This window comes from Piliocolobus tephrosceles, chromosome 17 (assembly GCF_002776525.5).
Source record: "Piliocolobus tephrosceles isolate RC106 chromosome 17, ASM277652v3, whole genome shotgun sequence".
NCBI classification, from domain to species: Eukaryota; Metazoa; Chordata; class Mammalia; order Primates; family Cercopithecidae; genus Piliocolobus; species Piliocolobus tephrosceles.
This window is the reverse complement of record NC_045450.1, coordinates 34,574,747-34,592,818: the sequence shown is the minus strand read 5'-3', so window position 1 is coordinate 34,592,818 and position 18,072 is coordinate 34,574,747. Positions and strand designations below refer to the sequence as shown.

Genomic DNA, 18,072 nt, shown 5'->3' with positions numbered 1-18,072 from the left:
ATGTGACCTGGGGCCTCTGCAGAGCCTTTCTGCATCCCACACATGAGTGTGTGCACTCCTGCACATGTGCTTGAGCAGAGGGCCCTCGAAGTCCACTGCCTGGCCCCAGCACAGAGCTCATGTGTGGGGCCATACGGCTGAAACAACTGGGGGAGTCCTTTGAGACAAAGAATGCAAAATGCCTGTGGCCATTCTCAAGGTGACCAAGGTTCAGGAGAGGAAATGGGATGGAAGAGAGTTTGGAGTAGAAAGAGAAAGTGGGCCAGGCTCAGTGGCTCACATCTGTAACCCCAGCACTTTAGGAGGCCAAGGCGGGAGGGTTGCTTGAGGTCAGGAGTTCAAGACCAGCCTGGGCAACATGGCAAAACCCTGTCTCTACAAAAAAAAAAAAAAAAAAAAAAGCAAAAATCCACCGGGTGTGCTGGCATGTCCCTGTGGCCCCCACTGCTCGGGAGGCTGAGGCAGGAGGATCACCTTAGCCAGGAGGTTGTGCCTGCTATGAGCTGTGATCACACTCCTGCACTCCAGTCTAGACAACAGAGAAAGACCCTGTCTCAGAGAGCGAGAGAGCGAAAGCGAGAATGAGAGCGAACAAGAGAGAGAGGTCTTAAGTAGGTAACAGATCTTTCCTTTGCAAAGGTTACAAAACATGTAGGGCTACAGAACCCCACTGCTGGGACCCCTTTCAGTGCGCAGAGGGGCTTGTGTTTGCAAAGGGCTCTGGAGCTGGGCCTTCATTCACGTCGTGGTGAATCGGGCTCTGCCATGTGCCCCCTCCCTGTGTATTCACATCCACACCCTGCATGCCCTCCTTGTGCGCACACACTTGCCCTCATGCCTCCTCTCTGTGTGCACACGCTTGCCCTCATGCCTCCTCTCTGTGTCACACACTTGCTTCACGTACTCTTCCTATGCCTGTATACTCTGTGCACCCTCCAGTGTGGACACACCCTGGCCACCCACCTACCTTACAAATGCCAGTCATCCACAGGATTGGACGTCCCTGTGTTCCCCTTGAAGTGGAGTAGGGTGGGGGTGTGTGTCTCTTGGCTTCAGTGGAGCCAATTATTGTATACATTACAAAACTAGACATGGAGCTGGGGACGTCTGGAGAAGGTGCTGCGGGCCGGCTGAGTAGCCCCTTCGGTGTGTTTTCCATATCGGCCCCTGTGCGGATTGGGGTTTCTCTGAGCTGTGAGTCTTCAGTGTCCAGTGGGGCTCGGCCACAGAACTCCCTCTTAGGGATTTCGGGGGCTCACTGCTTGGGCCCCCAGAGAGTACCTGCTGCCGGTGTGGGCTCGGGCCACCCCTGTACCCAGCTCCAGCTGCAGATGGGCCCTCCTTCCTCTGTGCCTGCTGCCCCTGCTGGTGATGCCATTGCTGGAGACCCAGTCTGGACAGAAGAGTGCAGCTGTGGGGAGAAAAAAACCTCACTCTCATTGCCGGGTAGCACAGGGGCTTATGGGGGTGGTGGGGGGCTGGGTGTTGACTCTTTCTCATCAAGAGTGTACAAAAACCAGGAGTGGTGGCCCATGCTTGTAACCCCAGTGCTTTGGGAGGCTGAGATGGGGATCACTTGAGCCCAGGAGTTTGAGACCAGCTTGAGCAACATAGCAAGACCCTGTCTCTATAAAAAATATAAAAATAAAACATTTAGCCAGATGAAGTGGCACATGCTCAGCTACTCAGGAGGCTTGGGTGGGAGGATCACTTGAGCCCAGGAGGTCAAGACTGCAGTGAGCTATGATCGCACCACTGCACTTCAGCCTGTATGACAGAGCATGAGCCTGTCTCATAAAACAATCTGCTAGCCCATATTCTGTTTTTGCTTTTCTGTTTTTTGAATCCTCTAGCCCATATTCACCTTTGAAGGTGTGCTTCTACCTTCAAAAAACAGAATATAGGCTAGAGGAGGGCATGTGAGTGGGGTGGTGCCTGCAGTTGTAGGAAAATGCATTAACACCCAAGTCATAAGTAAGGTGACCCACAGATCCCTCACCACACAGCAGGGATGTGGTTCCAGGGACTGCATTGTGTCACACGGCTGCTTGCAGTGAGGGCACAGGAAGCCTGTAGTGAGATCTGCCACTCTGGACCTCCCCAGCCAGTTAGCACTGGGCCACTTTCCTCCTCTTTCCACCCCTGCAGGCCTGTCTGGAATTCTGGGACCCAGCACAGAGCCTTGACTTCCCCCAGGGCTCCAAAATGGTGGATGTTTCCCTGTTCTCCTTCCCATTATGGCCGAGGCCAGATCTTCCTAAGAGGATGACTTGACGTCTTTGGGACATCCTCAAGTTCAGTGACTTGGGAGGTCACACTTCTTAACTAAACCGCCTTGAGTGGGTGCAAGTGTGCGGACTATTTGCCCTGATACCTGGGTGCACAGAGGTCAGAGGAGAACTGGGGTCATGTATTAATGTCCTGATACCTGCAGATAACTAAATCAATAAAAGAAAAAAAAATAAAAAAGAAACTCGGTATTCTTAGCTATCACCCCTACCCTCCTACCCCTCCCAGCCCCAGGCAACCACCGATCCACTTTCTTTCGTTTTCTGAGATGGAGTCTTGCTCTGTCGTGCCCAGGCTGAGAGCAGTGGTGCAATATCAGCTCACTGCAATCTCCATCTCCCAGGTTCATGCGATTCTCTTGCCTTAACCTCCTGAGTAGCTGAGACTACAGGCACGCACCACCATGCCTGGCTAAGTTTTGCATTTTTAGTAGAGATGGGGTTTCACCATGTAGGCCAACTGGCCTCGAACTCTTGACCTCAAGTGATCTGCCTGCCTTGGCCTCCCAAAGTGCTGAGATGACAGGCATAAACCACTGTGCTCGGCCCTGGACATGTCTTTTTAATGCATACAAAAGAGATTCTGCTGAACATATTTTTTTGTGCTTTTTATTTCAAATTTAACATATCTGAGATCTTTATCAGCTCATATAGCTTTATGTCATTCTTAAGGTTTAGGAACCCATGGAGACCTTGTTGAAGGTGTCTGACAAAATGGCAGCATGGTAACCTTGCACACTGGCAGCAGTCTCTTAACAGAAGCACCATATATTTATATGTGTGTATGTAAGTGAAAGGTGAAATGTAAGGGAAACTGATTTTTTGGCACGGCATTGACCGCTATTAATAACAGCTTAGCCATTAGCCAACCGTGTTTTGGAGGCTGTCTGGTTGAAATCATTTTAGTGAATAATATCAGTTTTGTCTGACACGAGGTCTTGATTGCTATTTATAAAGCTGCACATTTGAGAACCCACTTCAGCTGTAACTAGCTAAGTAAAACAATAGCTTGGGTCCCAGCTCAAATTATCTGTGCATTTCATTGTGTTGATCCTGCCTGTCCACTCTCAGGATGCGGGCTTGGAAAAGAGAGTACACTTCATTAGCATTCCTTGGCTAGTTGCTCGGGGATGTTCCCTCTTGCATGTACTGTTTCTCAGGGTTCAGAGAAACCCGTTCTGTGAGGCTCTGGAGGGGGAGGAAGACCATGGGTAAATGGTCAAGTGGGTAGCTTGAGCATCGTGTAGGCAGGACTGTTTGAGCCACGGCAGCGACCTCCACTCGATTGGTTGAGGCACTGTTCCAGCAGATGACAGCCCTGATATTATGGGGGCAGTTACCCTGTGCTGGCACAGCGCCCAATGCTGCATAGATGTTATCCCTTTTAATCCTCCCAGCAGCCCTATGGCTTAGGTACCATTATTTTCTCCATTTTTGAAGTGGGAAAACAGAAACCCAGAGGTTAGATCATTTGCTCAGGTCACATACAGCCAGTAAGAGGCAGAACTGAGATTTGAAGCCGGGCTGTGCCTTGTGCTAGAACTCAGGTTCTAACCACAAACCAGCCTGCTTGCTCCACTCGCAAGGTGGCTGCCTGCGTGTTGTACATGCCTTCCATGTGGTGGATTGGGGTCACCACCCTCCAATCTGAGTTGCTAGGGTTCTGGATAGCATCTTTTGTACCCTGGTCAACCATGGTTTTCAAAGCAACCTTGGAGACAGACAACCCTGGGTTTGAGCCCAAACTCTTCATGGCTCTCACTACCTGTAAGACCTCAGGCACTCCTCTGAGAGACTGCTGAGGAAGACTAAACCCAGTGATAGCTGCAAAGCCCTAACACAGTGCCTGGCTCAGTGTGCACCCATGTGGTGCCAGCAAGAACATCAACAGTGCAGAGGGAACTGGGTGGTTCGTGGTGGCTTCAGCCTGCACATATGCAGAGCTAGAAAGGCCATTAAATCTGAAAAATACTGTGTATGCACATTTTTGGCTTAAACAAAGTCCCATTTACGAAGTCCATAACCCAGCTTTAATATTATTACATGCCCCAGACTGGGATTAATTCCAGGACAAGAGTGTTATTATGCTGTGTAGTGTTTCTCCCATATTCTCCTAGTGCATGGCCTTCACCAGCCTGGGCTTATGTCCTGGGGTGTGGGGTGGTGGATACACCCTGTCTCTGCCCAGCTTGGTTCTCTGGGGTCTTGGGTGGAGTTGGGGGAGGCTGGTTGCCTTCTGATGTTGTCAGCTTATAAGTTGAAGTGCTCAGACGTGCTGTCACTGGGAGAGTTGACCTCAGCATGTCCTGAGGTCTGTCTGTGGGTCAGGTCTCAGCAGGGTCATGAGCACTTACCACTTTGCTGATCTCTGAAGCAACCTTATTGGTTTCTTGAGGCAGTGCTGAGATTGATTAGTGATGTCTGCCAGGGGCACAGGGCTGGGGAAACCATAACTGATCCAGCACTTAACTTGCTATTCCTGTTTTATTCCGATCATTTTACATCTCTGTGAAACCAATAAAGGCCTCTTTGTAGGCTTTGCCCCCTCTCCTCTGGTCATGGGTATTATAATAAAGACCCCCACAAATATTCTTTCTTCCTCACCCTGCACCTCACCTCATCTATTTGTACAGTCTTCAAACTCACAGGCCCATCTCTGTTCTCTCTTTCAGTTGAAGAGGGGGAGGCCTCAGACTTCTCGCTGGCCTGGGATTCCTCCGTGACAGCAGCAGGTAAATGCCCGGGGGCTGGTGGAAGAGTTGCAGGGGGTCCTGGGGCTGGTCCAGGAACTCAGAAAGCCACCCAGCTGGTTATGGAAATGATATTCTTTGTGTCACATTCCTGCCTCCAGTCCAGACTACCCCATGCAACACGATTTTTATATCAGTTCCATATGGTCAATAAAATCTATTACATACAGAGACTAATATTCCCTTATTCTCCTGAGGGCCACGTTTCCTTCTTGTGGGCACAGTTCAGATGGGCGGTGATTTTCCCACTGCACAAGCCTTGAAGCTCCCTGCTATGGGCGTCGCTGCACATTCATTCCAATCTAATTGCATAAAAGCCACTTTAATAGGACTTTTAAACTCCAGTCTACATCAGAATTCCTCTTTCCCTCCCTGGAAGGGGCTGCTCTGCACTCTCAGGGCTGGCAGAGCTGAGCTTGTGCCTCCAGGGAGAGGTAACAGAGGGAGCTCAGACTTGTGAGGTGTCGGGGGTGACATGACAGTCAGGACATGGGATTCCCGCATAAGCTCTTCCCTGTACCTCAGTTTCTTAGCTGTAAAAATAGGTGGATGAATAAAGTTTTTCTAACTGTGAAGTTTTGCAGCTTGGAGCCTTCCCATGAGTACTGAGATTAGAACTGGCTTTGGGGGGTTTTGGGGAGCTCCTGAGTTGGGGGCCAGGGTCCCCTGTTTGCTCCGCATGCAGCCAGGGACTCTCTTGGTAGTGGTGCCCCCGGCTCCCTGACCAGCAGTCGCTGGGATCCCCTTGCTTGTCCTCCTCCCCTGCCTTGGGCCAGGCCTGCCCTGGGATCCTGACCGGCTTTTTCTGGATTCCTGGGGGAGCCGGAGCTGCTTCAGTCTTGCAGAATCTTAAGGCCTTAGGAAGCCTGTGATGGAACATTTAGTCCAAGCTTCTCCTCTTTTCGTTGTGGAAACTGAAGCAGGAAGAGAGGTTTGCTCTGGGTCAGTATTTCAAAAACGTGGTTAGGCATCGGGTATATAAACATTTAATGTTTTCATGATTATGTGTCTAATGTGTGATATTATAGACATTTGTGACTTAACTATGATGCTAAATTCATTTAAGTGAAAAAACGGAGTTGACAAGAAAGTGTTAATAGTACAGAATACGGAGATTCAGCGGGAAGTTTGAAGATAGTTCAGTGAAATTTGGGAAAGGAGACTGAGCCCTCGAACCCAAGCCTGTGGCCCCTGGTTCCATGTCCTTTCCAGCAGGAGCTGATGCTGCCTGCAGAGTCCACAGGGTCCTGGTTGACCCAGGCTTGTGCACTGCTGTGGCTGCAGGTGCCCTGGCCCTTGGTGACAGGGGCTTCCTCCATAGAGAGGGGACTTGTCTGAAGCCAACATGGTGAGTAGTGCTCAAATTCTGGGAAGGAGGGTCCGGGACTAGGACAGGCTTTGGGGTCAGCACTGGGCAGGTAGGAGGCTGGGGGAAGGGACTGTGTAGCCCCCTGCGTGTCTCCTTCTGTGCGGGCAGCGCGTTCCCCGTGGTGGGAGGAAACAGCAAGACCCTAAGGCGCTGTGTCTCAGAGATGTAGTCCTCGTGAGAGATGAGGGGTGCAGGGGCTCACGCTTGCTGCCTGCTCTGGAGAGGATCCCACTGTACCTCAAACCCCTGAACTAGGAAAGTACTCAGCCCCGTGTTGTCTACAGAAGATCCTTCTTCCCAGCTGCTTTCCCAGTGGGGCCAGAGGTGATGCAGACAGATGGGAACATCAGTGGCTTGCAAGGAGGGTGCTGGTAGTGATTGCTATAGACAGAAAGCCCTGGGCAAGGGGGTGTCAAGCACCCTGGCTGCATCCCTAGGCAGTGAGGTGTCTCCCAGCTTGCAGAAGGCAAGGGCAGTGTTGATGGTAGGGCCTTGGAGTCTGCCGTTCTGTAATTCCATAGTTGGGCGGCCAGTCTTAGGGCCTCTCTGGGCTGTCTGGGAGTAATGGGAGCTGTGGGATTTGCCAGTTTCCAGGCAAGAGCTGAGCATGCCTCGTGCATGTAGGAGGATGCACACTCCTTGTGACTCCACGGCCACGGCTTGCCATGGTGCCATTCAGTTTCGAATTCTCTGCTCAGCGATGGGGAGAGGGAGGGCAGAGCATCCCCGGCAGTGGATAATCCACAACCAGACAGCCAGGCCAGGAATTGTTTTGTTTTCTTTGGCTCATTTTTGCTGGTGTTTTTTTTGTTTGTTTGTTTTGTTTTTTTAGTTTGTGCCGTGCATGTGATAAATTTTCATTCCCAGTTCTATTGGACTTGAGCTATTAAAGTCAGCTTGTATTCCCTGAGCATGGGGTGTGTGAGATGGCTGCAAGCCTGGGTGGCAGGCAGAAGTCAGTGTGGGAGGTGGCCCTGGACGTGGGCAATGTCACATTTATTGAGCACTTACTTAGTGTGTGCCAGGCACTGAGTGAACACTCTACCTGCAACGTCTCGCTGAGCCATCGTGACAGCTCTGTGAGGTGGGTGCCGCTTCCAGCAGCAGCTCCATCATTTCTCTGTGGGCTTGGCTTAGGGACAGCCATCTGGTGGACAACAGGGCCAAAGGCCTGGTGAAAGCCGCTTTTGTCTAATACTTTTCATTAAACTGAGAAAATGTCACTTGGCCACATCAGAGAATGGCAGCAGGTGACAAAGAAGATTATGGGGGAGCAAAACCTCCCAGGCCACCCTTGGCACTGCTACTGAGAAACCCCATCCTCATCTGACAGATGAGGGAAGGAGCTCGGAGCAGTACAGTAGTGAATCCACGGTCCCCAGCTGGCAGGCTGTGCATCAGGGACTCGAACCCAAGTCCTCCGGAAGCCAGAGCCTGTGGTTTAACCTCTGCACCACTTGGCATCAGGATGTGGAGAGCTGAGCAGGACCTGAAAGCGGGGCAATATGGCGACTTCTGGAAGGTCCTTGGCAGGACAGGCATGGTGGCTGCAGGGCATAGGTGGATCCTGCTCACAGGCCCCCATTGGCCCTGGGCTGAGGGCATTTTACCAGGAGGAAGGGAGAGCTGTAAGGCATGGAGTAGCTCCTCTTCTCGGGGGGCCCTGTTGGCCCAGAGCTTTTCATGCACCTTCCTCTCCTCTGCTTTGCCCAGCCCTGGGCGTGTGATGGAGAACTGCAATAAAGAAGCAGAATGTGCAGTTTGCATCTTCACTCACCTCTGGTCCCCGCTGGCCACCCTGCTAGTGGGGACCCTGTGGCCCTCTGCCCCCACGAACAACCAGGCTTGCTCCTTCTGTGCCCTTGAACAGGGGCCCTGACAGTGATGGAGAGCCCGGCCTTGCCTGGCAGGGAAAGGAGCGAAATGATGAGCTCATGGCAATATCCCGCAGTCCGGAGGCGGGGGCGTGGGGAGCAGAGCGCGCAGGCCCACTCATGCTGCTTGCTGGCAAATGGGGCTGCTGATGGTGAGGCCCAAGGGAAGGAGCACTTCATTTGGAGTCAAGATGTGGGGTTGCCTTGGAGGTGTGGAGCTGGAGTTCTTAACCTGTTTTGAGCCACAGGTGCCTTTGAGCATCCAGTGGAAGTGCGTGGATTCTCTTTCCGACACACATAGGATTTCATGTGTGATTTCAGGGTTGTTCGTGGGCCATTCTTCTTCTCCCGCCAACCCCAACTTCTCCCGCCTCACCAGGCCATAGGTGTGAACTCCTTACAAATGTGAAAGTCCTTTGCAAATGGGAAGACCTTGCCAGGGTCACAAACTCAAAGGCCCACCCGAGGCAGGCTGATGGCCCAGGTGGGCTGATACATGATGGGGCCATGGTGGATGGTGACACAGACCCTGCAAAGGGGATGGCTGGCCCTCAGCTCCTGCCAGCTGGGCCATGAATTGCCAGAATTCTGGCTGGGTCCAGAGTTGCCAGATCCTCAGAGGTTTTAAAAGAAAAGTCAGAAAGCTGGATTTTCATAAGAAATCTTTAGATTCTTAAACCAACCCAGCTTGTATCTTTTTAAAAACACCTTTACTGAGATATAATTCACATATCATACAATTCACCCATTTAAAGTCAATTTTGGTATATTTAGAGATACATGTGACCATTACTAGAGTGAACTTAGAACATTTTCATGTCCTTGAGAGGAAACTCTGGACCAGGAGCGGTGGCTCACGCCTGTAATCCCAGCACTTTGGGAGGCCGAGGCAGGAGGATTGCTTGAGCCCAGGAGTTTGAGACCAGCCTGGGTAATATAGTGAGACCCTGTCTCTACAAAGAATCAAAACAAAATAGCCCTGGGCATGGTGGCATACACCTGTAATCCCAGCTACTTGGGAGGCTGGGGCAAGAAGATCACTTGAGCCCAAGAGTTCGAGGTTACGGTGAGTTTTAATCATGACACTGCACTCCAGCCTGGGTGACAGAGTGATAGCCTGCCTCTAAAATAACTAACTAAATAAAAGAAAAAGAAAAAAAAAATAATAAAAAAGAAACACTGTATCCTTAGCTACCACCCCTGCCAGTCCCAGGCAACCACTGATCCACTTACTTTTTTATTCTTGTTTTTATTTTTTTTGAGACAGAGTCTCACTCTGTCGCCCAGGCTGGAGTGCAGTGGCGCGATCTCAGCTAACTGCACCCTCCACCTCCTGGGTTCACGTGATTCTCCTGCCTCAGCCTCCCCTTGTAGCCGGGACTATAGGTGTGTGCCACCGCACCTGGCAATGTATAAGTTTTTGTTTGAATGCTTGTTTTTAGTTCTTTTGGGTGTATTTGTAGGCGTGAAATTACTGGGTCTTAGTGTAACTTTATGTTTAACCTTTGGAGGAGCCACCAGACCTTCCCAAGCATTTTGCATTCCCACTGCCCATACGGATTCCACTTTTTCCAGATCCTTGTCAGCATTTGTTATTTTCCTTTTTGTAAATTCTAACCTTCCTAGTAGGTGTGAAGGTATCTCATTCTGGACAACTCATGGATGTTCTTTTTTTTTTTTTTTTTTGAGATGGAGTCTTGGTCTGTTGCCAGGCTGGAGTGCAGTGGCACCATCTTGGCTCACTGCAACCTCTACTTCCCAGGTTCAAATGATTCTCTTACCTCAGCCTCCCCAGTAGCTGGGACTACAGACATGTTCCACCAAACCCAGCAAATTTTTGTATTTTTAGTAGAGACAGCGTTTCACCATGTTGGCCAGAATGATCTTGATCTCCTGACCTTGTGATGTGTAAGCCCCGGCCTTCCAAAGGCTCCCAGTGCCTTTGACCTACCTCCTAGCAACGTCTCCAAATCCCCTGTATCCTGCCTGTCACAGCCTGGCACTAGCCCTAACCCTATCCCCCGTCTCTCCCGCCCATCCCGGCCTGGTACTAAACCTACCGCTATCCCTAACACCCCTCTTTCCCACCCATCCCAGCCTGCTACTAGCCCTAACCCTAGCCTTAACACCCCTCTTTCCCGCCCATCCCAGCCTGCTACTGACCCTAACCCCACTCTAACGCTAACCCCCTTCTTTCCCACCCACCCCAGCGTCGTACTGGCCCTAACCCTAACCCTAACCCTAACCCTAACCCCCCCCTCTACTGCCCATCCCAGCCTGGTAATAACCCTAACCCTACCCCTAACCCCTATCTCTCCCGCCCATCCCAGCCTGGTAGAGAGACGCATCTTACCTTCAGCACTTCCTCCCTCCTCCCACAAGACCTTTGGGATGAGGTCTCTAAGTGGCAGATACCAGAAACATCACGCATGATCCTTAGGTCTATGATGTGGGCTTTCAGGGAACCCACACAACCATGTGGAAATTTACCTCCTCTTTCCCCGTCACTAAGTTTGATCTGGGAGCTGAAGCTGCGCGTCTATTTATTTTTATTTTTATTTTTTTTTATTGAGACAGGGCCTTGCTATGTTGCCCAGGTTGGTCTCGAACTCCTGGGCTCAAACAATCCTCCTGTCTCAGCCTCCCAAGCAGCTGGGATTACAGGCATGCACCACCATGCTTAGCCTGAAGTGGGTAAGGAGATCATTTTTATGTAATTGTCTAGTCAGAGTCTCATTGGAATCTTCCCTCACCAGGCTGGGTTTTGGGACTGGTTGGGCAGAGTCTGCTCCATGGATTCTATCCAGCATGGCAGCTCTGGAACAGCAGCAGGGAGAGGCAGTAAGAGGAGGGTCTGTGGGTGGGCCAGAGATAGGACACAGTTAGTTCATTGACATATACTTCTTGTGAATGCCTGGGCAGGTTAGGTAAGTCTATTTCTGGCATGGTGACAGATACACTTGTTTGAGAGGAACACTCAGTATCATCAGTTGACTGTGATGGCCCTGCAGCCTGAGACCTTATTTGTGTTGCACTGTGATCAGACTTTTAGGCTTCCTGCCATGGGACAGGTGTTCTCGCCCCAGTTAATAGGAACCGTCACTCCCAGTTACGAGATGCTTCTAGGAGCCAGGTCTCTTTTGCTTTTCACATGCATATGAGAAAACCGAGAAACAGAGATGCTAGTAACTTGCTTCTAGGTCACTCAGCCAAGAAGCGGCAGAGCAGAGATTTGAACCCAGGCAGCTCATGCATGAATTTAGTGCCTCAACTGTAGATGGCAGACGTGCCAGTGAGAATGCGGGTCCCATGCCTTGTTTTAGAGGAGAATCTCTGGAGTCAGCTCTGTGCCCAGGTCACTCCTGGGTCAGGTAGAAGAGTCTAACTGAAGCCAGCCCTCGGGATTCGCTGCCTGGAAGGAGAGGAGGTACATGTTTTGAAGACCTTGCACACATCTCCCATGTTCTCCCATGTTCAAAGCCAGGCCTGGAAAACACTGGGCCAGGCTCTCTGCAGGGACTCACACCACCTCCAGCCCCCGTCCCCAGCCCTCCTTCCACATCTGGGTGTTGGGCATGGGGGCAGTTTGCAGGGGAAGGTGGGGATAGGACTGCAGGCTCTGGGACCTCCTCAGATGGGAGGTAGAGCCGGCATTGGGGTAGCTGGTGTCCTGGGACCTCCTTGAGAAGAATGCCTTGAAGCCTCTCATTTTTCTTTTAGCCTGGTTCTGGGTAAAAGGTGGGGTGAGGAGAATGGTCGGGGTCCTTGCTCCTGACCAAGGTGACAGCCTCATCCCCTGTAGTCCTTTGCCCCCAGGTTTTGGCTGGGAAAATGGACAGAAATGTCCAGAAGCCTGGGCCTTTCACCATGGGGGGGCAAGGCTACTCCGTGCAGTCCCGCCTGCACTTCTGAACCACGCGGAGCTGCCTCCCGCCCTGCTTGTGTTTTGCTGGAGTGCATATTTATTATTTCAATGGCTTCACAGAAACTCCACCCACACCCCTGCGCTTCTGCACTTGCGTTTGCATTTCTCCCAGTCCCCTTTCGAGCTCTGTTCGTCTATAAGCTTCTACATGAAGTCCACACTGAACTCGCAGTGGATTTCCTTGTAGTTCCTGTTGGACCTGAGCTTCCTGTGTTCCTGGGACCCATGTACCTGTCACCTTAGTGTCTGTGCTGGAGCCCTCGAGTGGATGGGCATGAATGTTCTTCTCCACCTCTCCCCTGTTGGACGTTCGGACTGCTTTAGGTGATGGCTGTTGTAAATAATGCCATGATGAACATCTTTGTGTGGGTGGTCTTTTTCTTTCTCCTTTGGAGATTTTCTTAGGGGCTCCCAGCATCTTCTAACTTTTTCTTTCAATCCCCAAATCAAGGCTGGAGAGATTGTTCCCCTCTTCTGTGTCCATTGCTCCCCACTGGGTGTCACTTTGAACACTTCCGCAAGTGACTGTCCTGCATTGGGTCGCCTGTGGGATGTCTCACCCACCCATGATACTTGCCTGGAGCCGTGTGACTGTGGCCCGTGGTGCAAGCTGCCTGGACACCCTTTGGCTTCAGGCTGGTGTGCTGGTGGCGTCCACCTTTTGTGCTTGAGCTCCCAGCCTAATCGTCTTTTTGATGAGGACCAAGAGACGTTTTAAAGGAGCAGAAAAGTCTCACTAAATAGATGTAGAATTTCCCAGTATTTTAAAGACTTATGAAATGCGTTTTTATATGGGGCCAGCTGGGGAGTTTCTCATTAGCTCGGCTGGGGAGCCTGTGGGGAGTTGAGCTAAGTGGAGCCAGGCAGGCTGGGTAGGAAGATGCGGTGGCCCCGAGCTCACCAGGGGAGCGTGGCAGGCATGCGCCAGCGAGTCGGCTCCACGGACCCCTGGCCAGGCAGCCTGGGCTGCGCCTTTGTTAGAGCTGCTCCCTCTGCAGCACAGGGGGCCTCAGAAATCGTCAGGTGGTGACTGGAGCTGAGAGGTGGCCACTCTGTTACCATGGTGAGCAGTCCACGGGGTAGGGCATTCTGTGCCGCGTGTGCACATGGATGCATGCACTTGTGTGTGTGCTTGTGTGTGAGCATGCCCAGGTAGCTGCAACCCTGACTCAGACCCCTGGCAGGGGGGCGCTCTAGCACCTCTGTGCTCTGCCTGCTGGTTGGTGCTGTATCCTGGGCTCCCTGGTGCTACCTTGAACCGGTTCTCTCAGGAGGAGGTGGCATTTCCTGCCCACCCTTTTCCTCTGGCTCTGCACCAGCCTTGGGGCCCCCACTGGGCTCCACTGTACTTGGCTTCCTCGATTGCTGTGCACATGTGTATGCAGAGCCCGTGCATACATGTGCACATGTGTGCTCAGGACTCAAGTGTGCTGGTACCCAGGGCATGTGGAAATGAACAGGTGTGCAGTGCGTCTTCTGACTCCTGTTTTCCTCCTGTACCTCTATCCTGGCTGATGACTTCACTTCCACAGAGCTAGGCTTGTCTTGCTGATTTCCACCCTCTTGAGATGGACTTGGGGCTTCCCTGATGGCAGGGATGCTGTCGTTTGTCTCGTGTCCCTGGCCTGGCATTGGGACTTTGCAGCGCAGTTGCTCAGTTGATTTGGGACCATCTGCCCCAGCAAGCCCATGGCCCTGTCCCTCTTCTCCTGGTGCTGTTGGGCTTTTCGGGGGACATCAGTAATGAGGATTATAAAGACAAGGAGGGGCCAGTCCTACTTTCTCCAAAGCTGGGTGCTCCCTGAGGATGGAAAGGCCTCTCTTTGGTGTCAGCCCTTTCCCAAGTCCCCAAGGATCCTGCTGTCCTGCTGGTGGACATTGGAAATCAATAGTTCTTCGGCAACTTGAAGCCTGCCCATAAACAGTCAGTTGTGTCTGTGGGTTGGGGTGTGTGGGGTGGGGTGATGATGGCATCACTCCTCATGCATTTGGGGGAGTCGGTGCCCATCCTACTCCCTCCAGTGTTGCCCAGCCTTGTGCGTGCGTCCTGGGGTGGTTTGCACCAGCGCTGCTCAAACTTGAACATGTGTACAAATTGTCAAGACTCAGATTCTGACTCAGCAGGTCTGGGTAGGGCCTGAGATTCTGCATTTCTAACAGGCTCCGGGGTGATGTTGATGCTGTTGGTCCACAGACTGTGTGTGACCCCTTGGCATTTTTTGAAGCTCAGCCTAAATGACACCTCCTCCAGGAAGTTTCCCATGATAGCCCTGCCATAATTCTGTGCCCCCTGAGCCTAAGAGCTCCTGATCCTGGCCCTCAGTGCTCCCACTGCCTTCTGCTTGGTTCTAGCGTTCCTTCTCTTCTTATACCCAGCTCCCTGATGCTCTGCTCACTCCTAGGGGGCAGTGACCGAGTCTGATTCTCTGCGTCCCCACCGCTCAGCCCTGGCTTGGCAGTTGGCAGGTGCCTGGCAAATGTCTGCTAAGATGCAGAACCTCACCTCCACTTCTTTGTCTGTATTTGTCCTGGGAAGTGCAGGGCCTGAGTTTGGTTCACTTTGTTAAGAGCAAAATCTGGGTTTGAGGTCTAGATACTTATTAGCCGTTCAATATGGAGTAAGTTACTGAACCTTCCTGTCCTTTCATTTCCTCATCGGAAATGGGGATAATAATAGTCCTACTTCTTAAGGCCATTGTGAGGATGGCACAGGGAATCCGCATGGAGTGCTTAACCCCTAGGGTGCCATCTGGCACCCTGCACCTTTACTTTTGCTATTGACACCATGTGGAGGGAAGTGCCCATAGGAGCTTAGCTCTGAGCTTGGGTCTGTATGGGTGACAGAGAAGGCTCTGATGGACCCCTCCTTCTCATCACATCGTCACAGCTCCCTGCCTTTCTCCCCATATCTTGACTGGCAATCTCTAGGTGTGGCCACAGTGCCTGGGGCAATCTGCTTCACCTTCCCGCAGGTTTGGGGGGGAACTGAATCTGTAGGGAACCATTCTTGTTCACCCTGGTTGGTGAGGCATGGCTTGTTTCCCAAGTGGGGCAGGCTGGGTGGGGTGGGGGTTGGTGGGAGGTGGGCAGGGTCTGCTCTGAAAGGCAGAGGCCTGAGGCTGTCCTGAGATCAGGTTCCTTCCCTGGGTGGGGCTGGACACATGGACTGTGTGGCCATGGGCCAGTGCCCGGTAGGAAATGGCCAGGGTCAGCCTGACCGCACCACCTGGCATGTGTTGGCTTCCTGGGTGGACACTCTGAAGGGCCCAGCTCCTGGGTTGGATATGGTCGGTGGTGCCCTGCTATAGACTGCAGGCAGCCCACAGGGGTTAGGCTGCTGTCATGTCAGCTGACATACCCTTAAAATCCTTGAGTGTGCAGGGAGATGCACACACACACACACACACACTCACACACACACAAGATTAGGCTGAACCTGGCTATCTGATGCCTCTCTGGTTCAAAAAATTATTATTTTACCTCCACTAATAAGTTTTTCTCCTTTGTCATGGTTGATTGCTTTAACTGATGGCTGCTGGCCATATGTGGTAGTAGTTAGCACATCAGACTCATGCTTAGTCTGGCAAATATAATAAATTTTACTTATGCTATTCTACTTATCAAGGCTAAATGTCCTGCAAACCTGGCAAGCTTGTGGAGGCAGGGACAGTGCCTATTTGCTTACTTTTGTATCCTCAGCAATTGACACTGTCTTGACAATAACAATTAAAAAGTAATAACCATCTAGTGAGCATCCACTCAGTGCCAGACAGCGGGCTGTGACATGCGTTATCTCATTTAAGCCTTGTTAACCACAGTATTAGCATTCCCATCTCACAGATGAGCAACTGAGGCCAAAGAGGTGAAGAGATTGGTCCAGTCTGCACAGCTAGTTGGGCTTTTGTCTGAGTCTAGGGCACGCTTTCTGTAGTTGCTAATTCATAGTGCCTGGGGCTCAGTGGAGACTTACTGCATCTTTGTGGAATGAGGGGCACTAGAATGTACTGTGAGCCCTAATGTCATTGCAGCGACACACCACTAGTAAGAAGCCACCAGGGTCAGTGTGGGAATGAGTGATTGCTGATGGGCACAAGCCTGTGAGTGCTCTTTGGTGGTGACGTGTAAATTCACAAGTCATTGCGTGTGCATGTATGTGCACACGCAACATACACATATTACATGCACACAAACACAAGGACGCATGCACACATTCATACATATATATGCTCATACTCCCACTCAGTGCAAACGTACTACTCCACACAATGCACATGGACACTCACACACACGTAGGTACACATTTACACACAATGCACACGTACCTCCATACACATGTAAACACACACGTATGTGCACACTGGCATATGCACACTCACACAATATACACATTCACATATATGGGCCTTCACATATGTGTTCCTCCGTACTACACACATAAGTACGCACAGCCAAGTGCATGCATATACATAATGTACACCCACACAGACGCCTACATGCACAACACAGATGTATGCCTATACATGCTTACAGGAGTGTGTTCACACTGCCAACATACACATAGTGCGCATGTGCACACACTTACAAATCCATGCACATACAGAGGCACACATACATATGCAGCATTCACTCATCCACACCCGGGCATGCAAATGAGCAGAAAAAGCCTGTTTCTAGGCTATCTCCCTTGAAGGATCAGGAGCAGTGCCCAGGCGGGGTGTTCAACATGTCCACATCGTCTCCTTGCTCTCTGTTTTCTTTCTTCCATTTCTTTGTCATAACCTCAGGGTCCTAGACGTTCTTTCCATCCAAAGATTTGCACCCTTGCTCTTGGACCCAGTGCTGGGCTGACCCGGGTGTGGACCTAGACCCCAGTCTTGGTCCATCTGTCTGTTCGCCTGCCTGGCCTGCTGTGGCCTGCATGTACCGCCTCCCAACCCCCAGCTTGCGTGTGACTTCATTTTCCACTCTGCACCTGCCTCTTTAAGAGACCAGGGGCCTGGCGGGCCTGTCCCCAGGGTCGGGGCTGGGGGAGGCTGGACAGCTGCAGGTTGGGGGGGAAGCTTTGTGAGCTCCCAGCGGCCTCTTGGAGCCTGGGTAACACTGGGGAAACTGAAACAAAGGCCGACAATGGCCTCCTTCCCTCCCCGGGTGGCCTCAGAGCAGGGCCTGCCTGGGCGGCCTCTGGGGGCCCCTGTTATTTCCTGTGCTGGCTGTGGGGCTTCTGGCCAGCTTGGAACGGGACAGGAAGCTGGGCAGGGCATCGCCTCCCCACCCGCTGGGCTGGCCCTCGCAGGCCAGAGTAGCCGCTCCTGGGAGTGGGGGTCGGCTTGGCGTTCCTGCTCCGTGACCGCCGCTCCAGCCCTGCTTGGCCTGGTCTGCCCTACTCAGGTCTGGCCAGGCCTCCCAGGAGGGAAGCTCAGCCTTCCGTCTCCACTGCCCTCTCCCTGCTGCCGACTCCATGTGCTCCCACCATCTTCGCTGAGTCCATCCATGCTGTCACCTGAGCTCCTGCATCTCCTCTCCCTAAATGGCCCAAGCCGCTGTGGTCAGAGCCCTCGCCCCGCAGAGCCGAGGACAGGGCCAGGCAGGGAGCATTTCATGGCTTATTAATTAATTCATTTGGGATTACGCTAGAGGTAAGCATAGGTTTGGTACCAGGGTTAGGGTTACACTGAAGTTTAAGGTTAGCGTTAGGTTTACCAAAACCTGCAGACCAAAAAAACATATGAGTTAAGGGCATGGGTTTTCAGGCAGGCAGGTCTTTATTTCAATCCTGATTCACCACCAGCTATTCATCACAGTATTGTCAGGCGTCTGTGTCCTTCTAGGCCACAAGAGCACAGTTGGGTCCCTGACTTCCAGGACT

General features: G+C 51.9%; 1 protein-coding gene across 2 annotated transcripts in view; it reads left to right on the top strand.

Moving 5' to 3' along the window:
• ZNF423 (zinc finger protein 423) overlaps positions 1-18,072 on the top strand; it is a 366,017-nt gene that overhangs the window by 61,049 nt on the left and 286,896 nt on the right. For both annotated transcript variants that reach the window (XM_023189607.1, XM_023189606.1), the window contains exon 2: positions 4,961-5,020. Coding sequence is in view for 1 of the 2 variants with exons in the window: in XM_023189606.1 (XP_023045374.1) it covers positions 4,961-5,020 (60 nt within the window). In the remaining variant the exon portion in view is untranslated. The remainder of the gene's footprint in view (positions 1-4,960; positions 5,021-18,072) is intronic.